At 37.0% G+C, this 17049-nt stretch overlaps 1 protein-coding gene across 1 annotated transcript; it reads right to left on the minus strand.

Moving 5' to 3' along the window:
• Positions 1 to 7534: 7534 nt before the first annotated feature.
• LOC108840181 (CBL-interacting serine/threonine-protein kinase 17) lies at positions 7535 to 11495 on the minus strand. Its single transcript, XM_018613014.2, has 11 exons — positions 11076 to 11495; positions 10927 to 10989; positions 9483 to 9554; positions 9287 to 9394; positions 9108 to 9188; positions 8852 to 9031; positions 8495 to 8686; positions 8301 to 8405; positions 8097 to 8213; positions 7882 to 8019; positions 7535 to 7788 (listed from the first exon to the last, which is right to left on the minus strand). Exons 1-11 carry the CDS (start codon positions 11238 to 11240, stop codon positions 7732 to 7734), a joined length of 1278 nt encoding a protein of 425 aa, XP_018468516.2. The 5' UTR covers positions 11241 to 11495; the 3' UTR covers positions 7535 to 7731.
• Positions 11496 to 17049: the final 5554 nt, after the last annotated feature.

Genomic DNA, 17049 nt, shown 5'->3' on the forward strand with positions numbered 1-17049 from the left:
TTGATGGAAGGACAGTGGCAACACATGGGGAGATTAAGGTTGAAGCAGAGAGTTTTTTCTCGAATTTTCTAAACCAAATTCCTTCTGAGTATAGTGGTGTTACTAAAGAAGTGTTGGAGGAGTTAGTTGAGTTCAGGTGTTCCACTGAGGATTGTAGAGTGCTTGAATCAGAAGTAACGGAGGAGGAGATAAGAAAAGTGCTCTTTGCAATGCCAGCAAACAAGTCACCAGGCCCGGATGGTTATCCCAGTGAATTTTTCAAAACTACTTGGTCTGTTATAGCAAAGGATTTCACAGTAGCTATTCAGTATGTATTCAGATATGGCTTCTTGCCGAAAGGGGTAAACTCAACGATCTTGGCTTTATTTCCTAAGAAGATTGATTCGATAGAGATGAGGGATTTCAGGCCAATAGCTTGCTGTAATGTGCTATACAAGGTAGTTTCAAAGATTGTTGCAAACAGATTAAAGGAGTTACTTCCTCGTATTGCCACTGAGAATCAGTCGGTGTTTGTGAAAGGGAGACTTCTTATGGAGAATGTACTGCTAGCTTCTGAGTTGGTTAAAGATTACCATAAGGAGTTGATATCGCCTAGGAGTGGGATGAAGATTGACATCTCGAAGGCATTTGATTCTGTACAATGGTCTTTTGTGCTGACAAGTCTTGAAGCTATGGGTTTTCCGGTAAAGTTTATACATTGGATTAGACTTTGTATCTCTACGCCTTCATTTTCTGTGCAAGTCAATGGGGATTTAGCTGGATATTTTCAAAGTAAAAGAGGGTTGAGGCAAGGGTGTTCTTTATCCCCATACCTCTTTGTACTTTGTATGAATATTTTGTCTCTGAAGATTGATAAGGCAGTGGTGGAAAAGAGATTTAAATTTCATTCGATGTGTAAGTCTCTGTCTCTCACACATTTGTGCTTCGCTGATGATCTGATGGTGTTTGTGGAGGGGTCTAAAGGTTTAGTGGAGGGAGCTATTTCTGTATTTGATGAGTTTGCTGTTTGGTCTGGATTAAAGATCAGTATAGAGAAGTCTACAATATATATGGCAGGAATTGCGAGTGAGGAGAAGAGAAGCATATTATCAAATTTCCCTTTGTCAGTGGGGGAACTTCCGGTTAGATATCTTGGTTTGCCTTTAATGACTCAGACTATGAGGAAGCAGGATTACATGCCTTTGTTGGAGAGGGTCAGAGCTAGAATAAGTTCTTGGACGACTAAATTCTTATCGTATGCAGGGAGATTGCAACTGATTGCCTTTGAGCTTATGAGTATTGTCAATTTTTGGGCAGCGGTGTTCAGGCTTCCCAGTTAGTGTATAAAGGAAGTGGAGAAGCTCTACTCGGCTTTTTTGTGGACTGGTCCTGGTTTAAGATCAACGGGGGCGAAGGTAGCGTGGAAGGATGTTTGTCAAGTAAAAGAAGAAGGAGGTCTGGGTTTGAGAGCTTTAAAAGATGTAAATAAAGTCTAAGGGTTGAAACTCATTTGGAGGATGCTAACTGGAGACTCATTATGGGGCAGATGGGTTAAGCACAATTTACTAAAAAAGAAGAATTTTTGGGATGTGGACATATCTACTCAGGCTGGTTCATGGATTTGGAGGAAGATGTTGAAACTTCGAGAAGTGGCAAAGAGGTTTTATAAGAAGAAAATAGGAAACGGTCATCATACATCTTTCTGGTATGATCATTGGCATGAGAAGGGGATTCTTATTGAGCTTTTGGGTGAAAGAGGAGTGATAGATACGGGGATAAGAAGAGAAGCCACTGTGGAAGAAGCGATTTTGAACACTAGGAGAATGAAAAGACATCATGTTGAGTTGCTTAGAGACATTGAGGAGGACCTGAGTAAAATACAAGAAACTCTGAGAAATGAAGAGAATGATATTAGTATGTGGAGAAGAGATTCTGGGTTTAAGCAAGTGTTTTCTTCTCAGGAGACTTGGAAGTTAATTAGAGAAGCTAAGCCAAAGTGTAGCTGGTTCCGTGCGGTTTGGTTCTCTCAAATGACGCCTAAGTATGCATTTATAATGTGGTTGGCGACTTTGAATAGGCTTGCTACTATGGACAGGATTGCAAAATGGAATGCGAGTGTTGATGTTACTTGTGTCCTTTGTAAGTGCGCTTCAGAGACTAGAGACCATCTCTTCTTTGATTGTTCCTATACTTCTCAGGTCTGGGAGCATCTCGCGAGGGGGATGTTGGGAACCTCGTACACTAATAGCTGGTCTAGTATTATGAGGCTGATCGCGGATAAAGGTATTGAGAGGAAGAAGCTGTTTTGTATAAGATATACATTTCAGTTGGTGTTGTATGCAATGTGGAGGGAGAGAAATAATGTTAAGCATGGTGAGAAGCTCCTACCTCTGATGGCGTTAAAGAAGCTTCTTGATAAAGTGGTCCGAAATAAACTGAGTCTGCTGAAACAGAAGAAAATTAAAGGGATGGAAGGTGCTTTGCAGTATTGGTTTGAGACAAGGGTTTAAGGATTTTGAGTTTTATTGGAAGGATGATTGAAGATTTGTCAAAGGTTTGTCCTCTAGCTATAAGATTTTTACTCTTTTTCCCATACTAGAGTTTTGTCCCAAAAGGGTTTTCTCTAATATGGGTTTTAATGAGGAAAATCTTATAGCATTTCCAAGTTTGACTTGTATCATATGGTCAAATTTGAGGGGGACTTGGGGAGGTTGGTGAAGGGGTTTAAGTGAAGATTTCAGCTTTGGAGATGAGATTTCTTGTTAGACTTTTTGTCTTTGAGTTGGTTTGTTCTTGTTTTTTTGCTTTAGTAAAAACAGTAAGCACTAGTTGTAAAGAGGCTTTTTGATGAATAAAAATTTAGCATTCATTCAAAAAAAAAAAAATTATCCACTTTATGATGAACAAACTGAAAAAAAACACTGATGAGTGTTGTTATCTAGAGATCACAACACCAAAGACCCTAATGTTACACGCTTGTTTCTGTAACCTATCTGCTTGGAGCATTTTTAGTGGAAAGTATTATAGGATTGGACAACCGTTATCATTTGGCTTACACTATGTCCAGATAGAGGGGTGTTCCAAGAATAATAGAGAGTTTAGAAAACTATCCTATGTGGAACTTTGGGGGTATGACTCGTATGTGTTAGAGTACAAATTAGCTTTTCTCATCCATCCTTTATTTTTTTTCCTCAATCCTCCAAAATTTTTGTTGTTTCCAAATCTGTTTGATTTTCTCAAGCTACTTAATAAGCTGAATCTTTTGTAGTGTCCGAACTTTCCACAGTAGAAATATCAAGTCACTTGTCCTAAAGAACTACATGTCTTAGTTTCTTCAAACTGAGCATATCCTCCTGATAAGAAGCTTTTTATACCAATATGTGTCCCCTGTCTTCTTATGTATCCAAGACCCATATATGATTTCTCAGATTGACCAAGGTTCAAAATCTTGTTGAGTTGCTTAAATCCAGCAAATAAGTCAATTTCGCTTATTGTGTAATGTCGATTGCTTTTTTCCAATATTTCCGTTAAGCTGTCTCCATAGAAAATCTTCCTTTAATGCTCCCGTCTTGAAGAGCACTCAACCCGACTCCATGTTGCATGTTTCTCTGCTATGTAGTTCATGTTGCACTTCATGAATTTTTTTTTTTGAATGAATGCTAAATTTTATTCAATCAAAAAACCCTTTTGTACATTTTGCAATGCAATCTTATAGAAAAAAAGATCAACTATACTTCTGTTTTACTCAAAACTCAATAATCTGGTCTAATAGTGAACCAGTATTGTAAAACCCCTTCCCATCTTCTATCTCCAACTCTCTGAATTGTAATATATCTGTTTCTGATATTTCTGATATTTCTGTCAATCTTCCTTATCATCACATTTGGTGAAAGAGAAGCTTCTCCATGTCGTCTTCCATTTCTCTCCAACCATAACCCGTGTATAGAAGCTTGGAACATATATCTCAGCATAAAACTCTTCAAATTGTTATGTCCTATTGATATCAATGTTATTATTTCTGGCCAATCACTAGTGTATTCCTCACCCATAAGACCTCTAGCTAGATTCTCCCACACTTCTCCTGAATATCTACACGCAAAGAACAAATGACTTCTGGTTTCCAATGGATCATCACACAAAGAACAAGCAGCGTTTACACTCCCTCCCCACTTCAACATTCTCTCACCCGTAGACAACCTGTTGTGTACTGCTAGCCAGGTCAGGAAGGCAAATTTTGGTGTGGCATTAGGAAACCAAACTCCTTTACTCCACTCCAATCTTCTACTTTGAACTCTGGTGAGATTCCAAGTTGTTTTAGAGAGGAATTTCCTCTTATATACATTCTCCTTCTGCTTCCACAGACCAACATCATCTTCGCTTGACATTTTCTCTTTACACTTAACAATCTCTTCTTCAATTTGATTAAATATCTGAACTCTGTGCCTTCGCCTTCTATGCACAACCATAGCTTCCTCTACTGTTGCTTCTTTCCTTATACCCATATCAATGTAGCCTCTTGATCCAATTATATCAATAAAACATCCCAAATCTGACCAAGACTCATGCCAGAAAGAAGTTTGCTTTCCATTCTGTACACTAACCTTGTAGAAATCTTTTGCTATGCTTCTGTACTTAAGGATCTTTCCCCACATCCACGACCCAAGCTGAGTTCTTTCCTTTACTGCCCAGAATGAACCTTTACGAATCAGATAAACTTGTATCCATCTAACCCATAAAGAATTCTTTGCAGTAAGAATCCTCCAGATAAGCTTCAAACAACAAACTTTGTTTACTTCTTTCAAAGGCCTGATACCCAACCCTCCCTCAATCTTTGGCTTACATACTTCTGTCCATGCAATCTTTGCTTTCTTCGTCTTCAAAGTAGGACCTGACCATAAAAACGCAGAGTAGAGTTGCTCTACTTCTCGCAGACAGGAAGCTGGAAGTCGAAAAGCTGCTAGCCAAAAGTTTGCGAGACTGGTAATTACTGACTGAATAAGCTGTAACCTCCCACCAAATGATAGAAATCTACCAGTCCATGAGCTTATTCTTGATCTTATTTTTTCTACCAGTGGAAGGTAATCGCCGACAGTCATTCTTTTGGTAAGAAGAGGTAGTCCAAGGTATCGAACAGGAAGAACTCCTTGCACTAAGATATCCTCCTGATTTTGCCCTGTACTGCCCGCCAAGTAAAGAGTAGACTTCTCCAGATTATTTTTTAATCCTGATGCCTTCTCAAAACCCTCAAAAACTTCAAGAATACCTTCAAGCGATCGTTTAGATCCATCAGCAAACACCATGAGGTCGTCCGCAAAACACAAGTGGGTCAACTTGATATTCTGACAACGTGGATGATAACGTATTTTCCTCTTCTCTGTTGCTTCATCAATCAGCTTGGATAAAACATTCATGCAAAGAACGAATAAGTAAGGCGATAGAGAACAGCCTTGCCTTATTCCTCTTGCACTTTGAAAGTATCCAGCGAGTTCGCCATTCACCTGAACTGAGAAGGAAGCTGTGCTGATACAGAGGTTTATCCAATGTATAAACTTGTCTGGAAAATCAAGAGCCTTCAATGTGTTCAAGAGGAATGGCCATTGCACAGAGTCGAAGGCTTTCGAAATGTCTATCTTCATGCAATAGCGAGCAGATATCTCTTCCTTGTGGTAGTCTTTTACCAGTTCAGTTGCCAAAAGAAGATTCTCCATTAGCAGACGATCACTGATAAAAGCTGACTGGTTCAGTGCTATTATCTTCGGCAGTATACCCTTCAGTCTATTAGCTAGTAGCTTCGAGATTGCTTTGTACAAGACATTGCAACACGAAATAGGTTTATAATCTTTCATCTCTTCCGCCTTCTCCTTCTTTGGAATCAATGAAAGAATTGTAGAGTTTAGACCTTTGGGTAGAAAGCCTTTGACAAAGAATGACTGAACAGCTACTGTGACATCTCTTCCAATTACATCCCACGCAGCTTTGAAACATGAATTACTTTCGCTATGCTTTGACCATACACATCTTCAATAGAGAGCATTTATCTCGTGTAAGTAGGCCATGATTGCTTTAAAACCGCCAATGTATTGCTCATAAGTGTGATTGGATTGAAGTTTTGTGAAATATAACACCTCTGCTATGTAGTCATGTTGCATTTCATGAATTACTTTCGCTATGCTCTGATCATACACATCTTCAATAGAGAGATTTATCTCGTGTAAGTAGGCCATGATTGCTTTAAAACCGCGAATGTGTTGCTCATAAATGTGATTGGATTGAAGTTTTGTGAAAGATAACACCTATGCCTTCTCATGATGCATATGTTTGTGCAGAGCCGTTCCTACAAAATATTAGACTAGAAGCAAAATAATTTGGCTGCTCTCTGCGAGAGAACCTTGGTTGGGAGCAAAGAAATTTAGTACTTTTAAGATTTTACCACTAGACTAAAGAAACTTTTGGAATTTTGTGGCTGAAATTATTGTTATAATTAAGCGGCCGGAAGCAATGGCTTCTTTGGCTTGGCCCAAAGGCCGGTTCTGTGTTTGTATCACAAATGGCAGTGTAAAATCAGGAAGCAGTAGTAAGAGATTTTTTTAGTCTTGAAAACGCCTCCTCTCCTTCTCATTCAATGAACATCAACATCTTCATAGTAGATTAATTTATGGCTGAGCAATCAAACCATAATCTTTACGAACTTGTGATAGCATCCAGTGAGTCCCATAAAACCCTTCAATTCGATTATATTCTCGGTTTAGCCTAATCAAGCATCAGCTGCAATTTATTATTCCCTCCATTTTTTTGAATGAAAATTAAATTAATTCAAACTAAAAAACTTTTTTTATGAAAAGTTGTTATTGTTTGAAAGAGCTAAATACTTTACTTTACATCAGATCTTTTATTATCTAAAAGGAACCATGTTTCCATGGCCTTTATAAATTTAATTCACATCAGATATTTTATTATCTAAAAGAGAACCATGTTTCCATGGCCTTTGGATAGATTGAATCGTCCCTTGTTTTGTTTTCATGCTTGAAATACGTTGCTGACCTGCTTGTCAATGAGTTTAACGAGTCCAACAGCTGAGTATGAATATCACGACCTTAGTAAGGAGAACTATTATATCTTCCCAATCCTGTATACTCTGTGGACAGTAGCTTATGCGTGAGATTACTCCAGACATCTGCTGAGTAACGACAGTTATAGAATAAATGATTTCTTTTTTTCGGTTCTCTCCCGCATAAATTGTAGAGGGTCGTAATTCCTCCGTTCAATTTTGAGATTCAATTTCCAGTAGGTAGTCTATTTTGGATCGTTATCCAAGCTGTAAAGGAAAACTTAGGAGTGTTGTGTTGAAATCAAATACCTCGGTGCCAGTCCACCCTCCGTTTTAATTTAGTTGTTGTATAATAAAATTTTTGTTACAAAATAAATGTGATTTTTGAATTTGTATGCAAAATCTAATAACAACATTTTTCTATTTATTTTTACAATGTTTTTATTTAAATGATATATACAATTTAAATATTTTCTAAACTGTGTAAATAAATTTAAAACAACAATAAAAATGGAACAGAGAGAATATTTGCCAATGAACAGATTCGGGGACAATGTAATGTTTACAAAAGAATATACTTTTCGTCTTTGGCTAATGTACCAATTTTATACAAGATAATATAATTTTTATATACATAAATCCTCTATCATTCCGGATGCAAATTTCGAATAGTTTCACATTTGTTTCCTGCTCCTGGCTACCTTTTAAAGCTTTTGAACATGCGATGATGTGCTTAATTCGTTTGATAGTCTGTCACACAACTGCACCAACACAAAAACAATAAGCTGTTTTATGTCAAAACTAAAGAAAATAAATTGAGATGTATAATTTATTCGCTACAAAGAATATATTACTTGTTCATATATAAATGAATCGCCATGTTTCTTTCTTAGTTCGACCACATTCAGCAAAGGGATTATCTCGAAAACCTCCGCCGTTAACAATAACCCGCCTTGTCCTTTTCGGTTGCTCTCTTGTTCGATTGCTTTTAACTGAACCAACATCAGTTCTCAACTTTAGAAATCACTTAAACTACTTACAACAACTCAAGAGCATAAGAGATTCTTACCATTGTGTTTTTCTTCTGTACGTAGAAACCCATCTCCATAAGGGTTGTTTTAATTTTCTCCAATACATCTATGGCTAACCTATCTGTTATGAATCTTATCTGCCTGTCTAATATTTTCTGAACCAGTTCATACAGAAAAAACATGGTTAACATGAGTATAACCATCTTGAAACAGAGAACATAAGGACAAGACTGTACAGTTACCTCTGTCTCAAACAAACCGGAGAGGTCGAGAAATGAAGACATTCCGATCAACTCAAAGGCGTTGATGACGGTTGGTGAATCAGGCCGCTTCTCTTCTATAGATACCTTCACCATCAGAACCAAAAAGACAAGACTTTTGAGGAAGACAATTCATATGATCAAGATTTATAAGAACCAAGGAAACATTTTCTTACATCTTCTTGGATTAAGGATACATGATCTTCATCAACAAAATTGGAAGGAGCGTAGTCATGTTTGAACCAATCATTGGCTTTAATTCCTGCGATTGTCATCCTCGTGATTGGATTTGGATCAAGCATCCTCTTGATCATGGTTTTAGCACCCACTGATAGCCATCTAGGTATTGGAGGGTCCCCTTTGAATATCTGAAATGGCAACCAACAGTTTTGAGTATTTCCTTCAAACATAGACTATTTTATAAAACACATCGACTCGATAAAGATATAAATAATTAAAAATTAGTAAAAACAGAATTTATATTTTAGAAAAAAAAACCCATTGAAAACAGAGGAAAGAAATAAGAGTAGTACCTTACGGCAAAGAACCGCAAGGTTTGGATCATCAAAAGGGAGACACCCCGTAAGGATAACATACAAGATGACTCCACACGACCATATATCTGATGATGCACCATCATAGCCCTTGTTGGCTAGGACCTCAGGTGCGACATAGTTTGGACTCCCACAGGTTGTATGTAGCAACCCATCTTCCTAACATGTCAAAGCCCAAAAAATGTTGGACACACAGATTCCTAGTGTATATAGGTTTAAGATATTTGGCAAATACCCTAAAATGCTGAGGTAGAGCACTAAGGCCAAAATCAGTGATCTTAATGTGTCCCTTTGCATCAAGAAGAACATTCTCTAGCTGCAGCAAGTGACATTTGATATCAGATCATGTGACCAATAATACTGCGAAAAAAGTTCAAAGCTTTTATAGATCAAGAAAACTTGTAAACCACCGACCTTTAGGTCTCTGTGGAAAACTCCCTTGTTATGACAATAGCCGACTCCATCAATCAACTGCTGAAACAATGTTCTTCCTTCTGTTTCGGAAAGCTTCCCTTTGGAGACCTGAGAATGATCGATCAGAGCATAGTTATGGAGACCAACTTTATGATTAACTAACAAAACTGTCACCGTTAGAATACATGAGTCTTACAATTCTGTCAAATAAGTCTCCTCCAGTGACACATTCAAGGACCATGTAGATCTTGGTTTTGCTAGCCAGGACCTGCAAGTCGACCATATGGACTTGGCATATTAATGACACTAAAAAAACTGGAAACCATAAATTATTAGGAAATTTTCCATCATCATCCGAAAAAACGTAGACCAAGTCTATGTTGATTCAACGTCCAAACCAATTGTTTGGATTGCTTGCAAGAAAAAGTAATCGTTGATCTCTAAGAATCCACCATGTCACTCACTTGTTAAAAAACTCGAAGTCAACAAGAATATAATCCATGCAAATACCCATAAGCATTGGATATTCAAAATGGGTTTCATGAATTTAAAGTGTGAAAACGAGTTTTTACTGGATTTATTAAATTTTTATGACATTCCAAAATATGAGGCAGTTGTGAAGATTGTCATTTGTCAATATCATTTATCAAAGATTCAAAATTAAATGGTCAATTTTTAGGACCTGCCTTGTAATACGTCACTAATTCTATCGTCACCCAACTAATGGCTAAAACTCAAGCGGAAAAGCTATTTCATAAACATAAAAATTTATTTAACTAATGATACCTTAAGCGTGGCTATTTAGCAACGTGTATGAATGAAGACATTCAGGAGAGAAATTAATAAATACAATCTGTAATCAACTAATCATAAAACGACTTTTTAAAGATACTACACAATTTCTGACCACAAAAACCAGTTCTGACCATACATGCACAAACACACAAAAAAGAAAATACTTCTTCACAAGTAAACAAACAAAGTTTTAATATTTTCGTCAAAATTTGCTCATTAATAAGAAAAATAATGGAGGGTTGGTTTCGGTACAGCTATTTATTGTATGGTTAAACTATACACAAAATTTGATACCCAGTGTAAACACTTCTGATCGAATTTAGATTTCCTATGCCATGAAACAGAATTTCAATCACAAGAAATCATGTTTATTCACAAAAAGTTAAATAATTACCTCATCTTATCCGACACTATTTCAATATTTTTTTGGACAGCCATTTTTGTTTTATTAAAGATGTTATCTAAAATAGAGTCAATTGTGAATATGATTGCCATATCACTATTCAAATCATCAATATTTTGGGGCCGGCCTCATAATTAAATTGGTCAGGTGGTCATCAGATCCAACGTCAAGCCAATTTTAGCCATCGGGACTCAGGCTAGGAAGGAAATGTGTGGCTATTAAGCAACGTGAAAAGAGAGATTACGTGTTTATGAACTAATAATATAGTATTAGAAAATAGCTATAATTATAAAATCAAATAATCAAAATGACTTTTCAAGAAAGTTACACTTCCACGCAAGCAAACAAAAAAGATTCACAGGTTTCATGTTAACTCGTCGTCAAAAGAATTCTAACTATCGTTAGGAATTCAAACACAACTAATCATAACATTATCAATTACCTCATGTAACCTGACGATGTTTGGATGCTTTAAGACTTTCAGTGTCCGGATCTCTCTCTTTATCTGACAAAACCGTGAGTGGATTAAAGACTTGAAATCGACCATTGAACATATTCTACCTCTCGAAGAAACAAGAAATAAAAGAGAACCTGAAAAGAGACGTTAAGTCGTTTTATGCTAGACTTGTCGATGATTTTGACGGCGAAGGATTGACCGGAGATAGTATCTGTAGCGAGTTTGACTTTGGCAGAGTTGCCTTCCCCAAGAGTTCTCCCAAGCTCGTATTTCCCTACACGCATTCCCTTCGTCACCATTCAAGTTCTCTGATCCGAATATTTCGTGGGATTGAGAAAATGAAGCTGAGATTGAGCTATGAATCTATGTATGTGGCTCTTATGTATATATAGAAGAGTGAGATCGAGGAGAAGAAGAAGAAATGGCGGCAGAATATTGGAGAGAAGAACACGCCACTTTTCTTTGCTTCCTCCTTCTCCCTTCTTCTCTGGCAATTATTCTATTGGTTTATATTCTCTCTTTTTCTTGGGAAAACGCTAAATATCCGTGATTAACAAAAATGGAAACTTCTATGGTGGTTTTTTTTGTAAGTAGAATAAACTATTTATAATGTTGTTTTTTATCTACTCCTTGACTATTTAATTTCTAGAAAACATGGTTAAAAAGGTTTACTATTTTTTTCATGATTGATTTTATTTTATTAAAGTTAAATGGATTTTGAGAATTTTTTGGGAATTTAGGATTTTGAAGATTTTGGTGGAGATTTTTATTTATTTATACTATTATTTGCAAAAAGTTTTTTCGCATTCGAATTCTCATGTTAAAAGTTAGAGCGGTTAAGTTCAATGATATCTTTTAATGAATTTTATATCATTAAAAGTTATATTAAAAATATTATATCTATATGTTACATTAGACAATTGATTATAAATTAATATAATTAAGTTTTCAAAATAATAAAATATTAAAAAGATAATTCACATATATATATATATATATGTTCTTATCTGGAAATAATATTTTCTATTATAAAATTAAAAATTAAGATATAAACAATTTGTAATTAAATATTAATCAAGAATTTTTTTAATATAAATATATTTTCTAAAATATACTTACTATGTGAGTGTTTTTAAAATTTCAATAAAAATAAGTATATATATATATTTTGACGAAAAATTTGTCATATATAAATAATTTGATATTTTTAAAACATTTTGGTTTGAGTTAATAAGATATAATTTAATAAGTATTAGTAAGAAAGTTATGCCTACATGTGTGGTCAAAATACCTATTTTAAAAATATTTGAGATATTTTAGAAAATTTAAAATTGTTTAACATGGTATATAATATTTTTTAGAGAGTAACCTAATTAACCTAGATGTGTTCCCAGCAGCTTCTCTTTACACTAATATGTACCCATGTTCAAAAATGCATCTGCATGAATGATTTGACGGCCGAGTAAATGCGAGACAGTGGGTGAATATGGCGGTTTTTGACAATTTGGTTATATTGCACGGAATCGGTGATTTTCTTAGGTTTTTGGTTCCAAATCTGATGTTTATAAGTAGATCTAGTATCTTCACAGAAGAAAAGCAAAGAAAATAGTGATAGACGCGGAAAAATCTTAAAGCACCATGATAGCCGATGATCCATTAGTTAGATCATCTACAATCTCCCAAATCTAGTAGTCCTAGTGTATCTAGAAAATATAAACATAGAAAATAAAATTCCATCGAACTAAGATCTAACACTATATAGTATATACTTCATGATCTACTTGTTGATATCACTCAAATTATTCTAAAAAGTGAATTATTCTCTCAAAAGAGGTTCAGATGTACTACTTAAGGATCAAATCCACAAGGATTCTAGGATTACTTGAAGGTTCAATTAACTAGAGATGAAAATAGATTTAAGGTTTTATATGTTTTAAAGCAGTAAATAATAAGGTGAACAACTTGTTCAGTAACGGAAATGAAGGTTGTTTCTTAATGAAGAAAATAGCTAGATTCAGGTATTTCTCAGGTATGAATTTATGCAGTTTGAAAATGACATTAGAGCTTTAGTCCTTTGAACTCAAACAATTGGTACGACCAGCAGGGTCTCCTTTGACTAGATCCCGGATCTCAACTGTCGTTTGTTGATCTCGGAAAAGAGTCGATCGATACGACTTTCGTCTAATCGATCGATACACCTTTCAAACAATCGATCGCTACAACGGTGGTTGTATCGGTCGATAGTAATTCTAGCAAGCATTATCGATTTGGTTGAAAACGTTCTCTAATGATCTAGACCACCTTTCGCATGTGTCTAGTCAGTTAGATCACTTTAGTTTATTTCAGGGAATTAAGAGTATATAGTTGGTTATCTCTTCAATCCTAAGATCTAGATTTAAGGATGATCAATCCTAAATCTAGTGTTAAGAGTAACTAAAGTGAAATAACTAATTTAATCATCCTAACAGTTGTCACAATCTCATCACATGATTCACCCTTATGAGAAACCTAAATCTAACAATTAGGTTTACTCAGACATATTCATGAGAGACAAAATCATGTTGGTTCGAATAAAACTTAATATGAAATAAAGAACACAAAGAGTAATGAGTAAGATAAAAAGGGAGTTCAAGATCTTCTATGTTTTGTAGTCTCAGATCTATCTCTCCAACTCTAACTCTTCTCCTAAGGTAGCCAAATTGCTTCTCTTCTCCACTAGGTCTCTAGGCAAGTCTGCCTCTAAAATAATACAAAACCCTAGTATATAAAGCCTAACAGGCGGCCATGGACTTAGTGTGTAAATAGCATACTTTGTGATACTTGAAAATCTTCTAAATCGTAATCCATCGAATGGCTTAATGTCGATCGACACTCTTCGATATCTGTCGATCGATTGTAATTGACTCTAATCGTCCGATCTCACATGATTCCTATCGGTCGATTTCTCATTCGTTAGAATACTCCAAAAATGCCTCAAAAGTATTGATTTCTTCAATTAGGTACGTGTGCCTGAAAATACTCTAAAATACTTTGAAAACGTAATAAATATGATTGAAAACTCTCATATACCATGGCTAAAAACGGGTGAAATTCATGGTATATAAACTCCCCCAGACTTACTCTTTTGCTTGTCCTCAAGCAAAACAAACGTTAGTCTCTCCAAAGGAGGTTTGAAAACAACATTACTCTTATTTTTGAAAACTTAAAAATCCTCACTTCTTTGTCATATGAATATAAACGGTCTCAACTACGAACGCACGTTTATACCTTATCCTAGTTTAGCAACCAAATTCATCTATCCAACAACTTAGCAGATCTTGTCTAAAATTCTCCTTTACTAACCTCATTTCTTAACGTAAGATAAAGGTGCGGGCTTTACCTTGGGAGTATCGATCAAAAGACACATGGAATCAACTCAAACAAGTTTTCTGAACACATAGGTAGTCTTCTCTGATCCCTTTCTCCCCTCATCTCTCTTCTCTGAATCTCTTATTAGTTTCAAATTCAATAGGTTTCGATGCCACAAAGGTCATCTAGTCTATCTCATTGACATTTGCATTGTAACTCATACATTTTTGACAAAGTGTAGCGAATAATGGGGTCTTTGGTAATTTACATATCCCTCGTTTCCACAATGTGTGATCATCCTTGAGATTTAGAATACTGGGATCGCAGGAGACACTCCTACCCCTCTGCCTCTCAAAAAATCATTTCAATCTTTTATAACATAAACTTAGATCTTGAGACGCCGAAGAGAGAGAAGGAAGGGAACCAGAAGTGCACAGACTTATACCTTTTCAGTCTTGTAGGAGGATTCCGATCCGATGTATACCAAGCCTCAAGACAAGCTAAGATAGTCAGTATTAGGTTGGAGGTTAGCTTTGGTTCCTTTAACAATCTGGGCAAGTATGGCTAGTTGACAGGTTGGTCCACTTTGGTATCTCTAGTGCAATCTGTGGTTAATAGGTCTAGAGTAATGCCAAAGAGTGGTTTGAAAACCATTAATCAAAATTTATATTTTCTTTTTTGACTCGATAAAACAATTTTATTTTTGAAAAATAGATAATAAATGGTAACTGATAAATGTTAGTAACACCCTCCCCCAGACTTAAATTACACGTCTCGGTGTAAGAATAAGTAGAAGAAGTATAAATAAAATAGGAAATGTTAGAAGTGTGGATGTTGAAGCAAAGTGTCGTACCTTTCTGTCTTTCCCGTCGATCGATGTACCATAGATGGTATCGATCGACATGTGCACAGAATGTGTGATAGTGTGTTAGCACGGAACTCACTCACTCGTCTAGCTTGGCTCTCAAGTTAGCTCTGTTGTCAGTCCAAACACAAAGAAAATTAAACATACGAAAGAGTACAAAAGCATAAAACATAGATAAGTTTAAGAACATAAATTCTGCAAATCCGAAACATAAAAGAAAATAAAAATAAAAAGTCTGAAAGATAAAGAGAAAAGATAATAAGGCTAGTCGGTGGCCTCCTCGTCCTCCTCCTGCTGGTACTGGTGAGATGGTCCTGGTACTGCTGCTCTGACACTCCTCCTGCTCGCACATGGTGGTCGCGTGACTCTAGCCCAGATGGCTCGAAGAGCACTCACGACCGACCTCTGAAAGTCCGCCTCAGGCATCGGGACGTCTAGTATGTCCGGGAAGTCAGGAAGGGGAGCTACGGCTGCTACCTGGCGAGACTCGGTGATGAGATCCAGTAGGAACTCGTCGTCGGGCCTGAACCGGATCCTCTCGACCTGGTGGTCGAAGTCAGTGAGTGATGTGTGCGGGAGCTGAAACATACGGTAGCGGCGGTCAATCCTGAAGAACCAAAGAAGGCTCTCCTTGAGCCAGCCAGAGTTCATCAGGTGCTGCTCGTCCATGAAGAGGTGGCGGCGGTCCGCGGTATTCCTGTCCAGACGGACACCACAGAACTCAAAGATCGGTGTGAGAAGACTACCACGAGAAGGGTTTCTTCTTCAGCGAGATCAGATGCTCGGCGAAGAGAGCTCCAAGGTTGGGGACTACCAGCCCCGCAGTGTCGAGGTGAGAGAGATCGACCAGTCCGTTCATCGCTGGGAAGAGCAGTGAGAGATCATGTAGGCGCACCTTGTTGGACTCCATCTTGCACAACAGAGTGTTGGTAATATCCCGGAGGAAATAGCGGAGCATCGGGTGACGAACGTCTGACTGAGTCGCTGCGCCGCTCCAGCTTCCTGTGCCTATGATCTTCCAGAAGTCGCTCGCACCTGGAAGAGGCGAAACCTGCAAGATGTCGCATCCTCCTCGAAACCGAAGATGCCGCAGAGCTGGGGGATGGTGAGAGAGTATCTCTTCCCCCTCGCAAAGAAAAGAGAACGCCGTCGCCCACAATGTGATAAAACACTTCAAAAATATAAGCAGCTTGGAACAACTTAGAGGAAAGCAAGCCTTGACAATCAATACAGATATCACAACTTACCCAGTAGAGCTTACTCTCTACGAAGATATCGACCGACGAGACTACATGTGGAGGAGTTGTTGACGGCAACAGCGCCAAATTTGATAGTGCTCAACGGCGCCAAATTTGATAGTGCTCAAATTACCCAGTAGAACTTACTCTCTCAAATAAGAGGTACATCTGTAGTACTTAGGGATCGAATCACGAGGAGGTAGGGAACCAATTAAATAAAATCTACTAATCAATCCTAGGTGAAGTTGGTTTATATGATGGAAATAAAAATAGCAATTCCTAAAATGAGTAAGGTAGTTGCTCTAACTAACAATATGATGCGTTGTTTAAATGTGATAAAGAGTGCTAGACATAGGGCTTTTATTCAGGAATGAAGATTATAATTTCTATAAATGCTTTAACAAGTTGCTTGCATGAACTATAGATCTCAGCCGCTTAACTCTAGTGATGTCTCACTGGTTAAATAATCTAGATCTCTGGCCTCAACTGTCGTATGTTGACACAAAAAAAGAGTCGATCGACATCTTTTTGAGATATCGATCGATACACCTTTCGCTCGGCAATCGATTCACCTGTCAGGATATCGATCGACGGCTTCTAGATATGCCTAAGCGCGAGCCGATAATGAACACTAGGTCTCAAGGAGGGCTGTCGCTC

Source organism: Raphanus sativus, chromosome 1 (assembly GCF_000801105.2).
Source record: "Raphanus sativus cultivar WK10039 chromosome 1, ASM80110v3, whole genome shotgun sequence".
Lineage (NCBI taxonomy): Eukaryota > Viridiplantae > Streptophyta > Magnoliopsida > Brassicales > Brassicaceae > Raphanus > Raphanus sativus.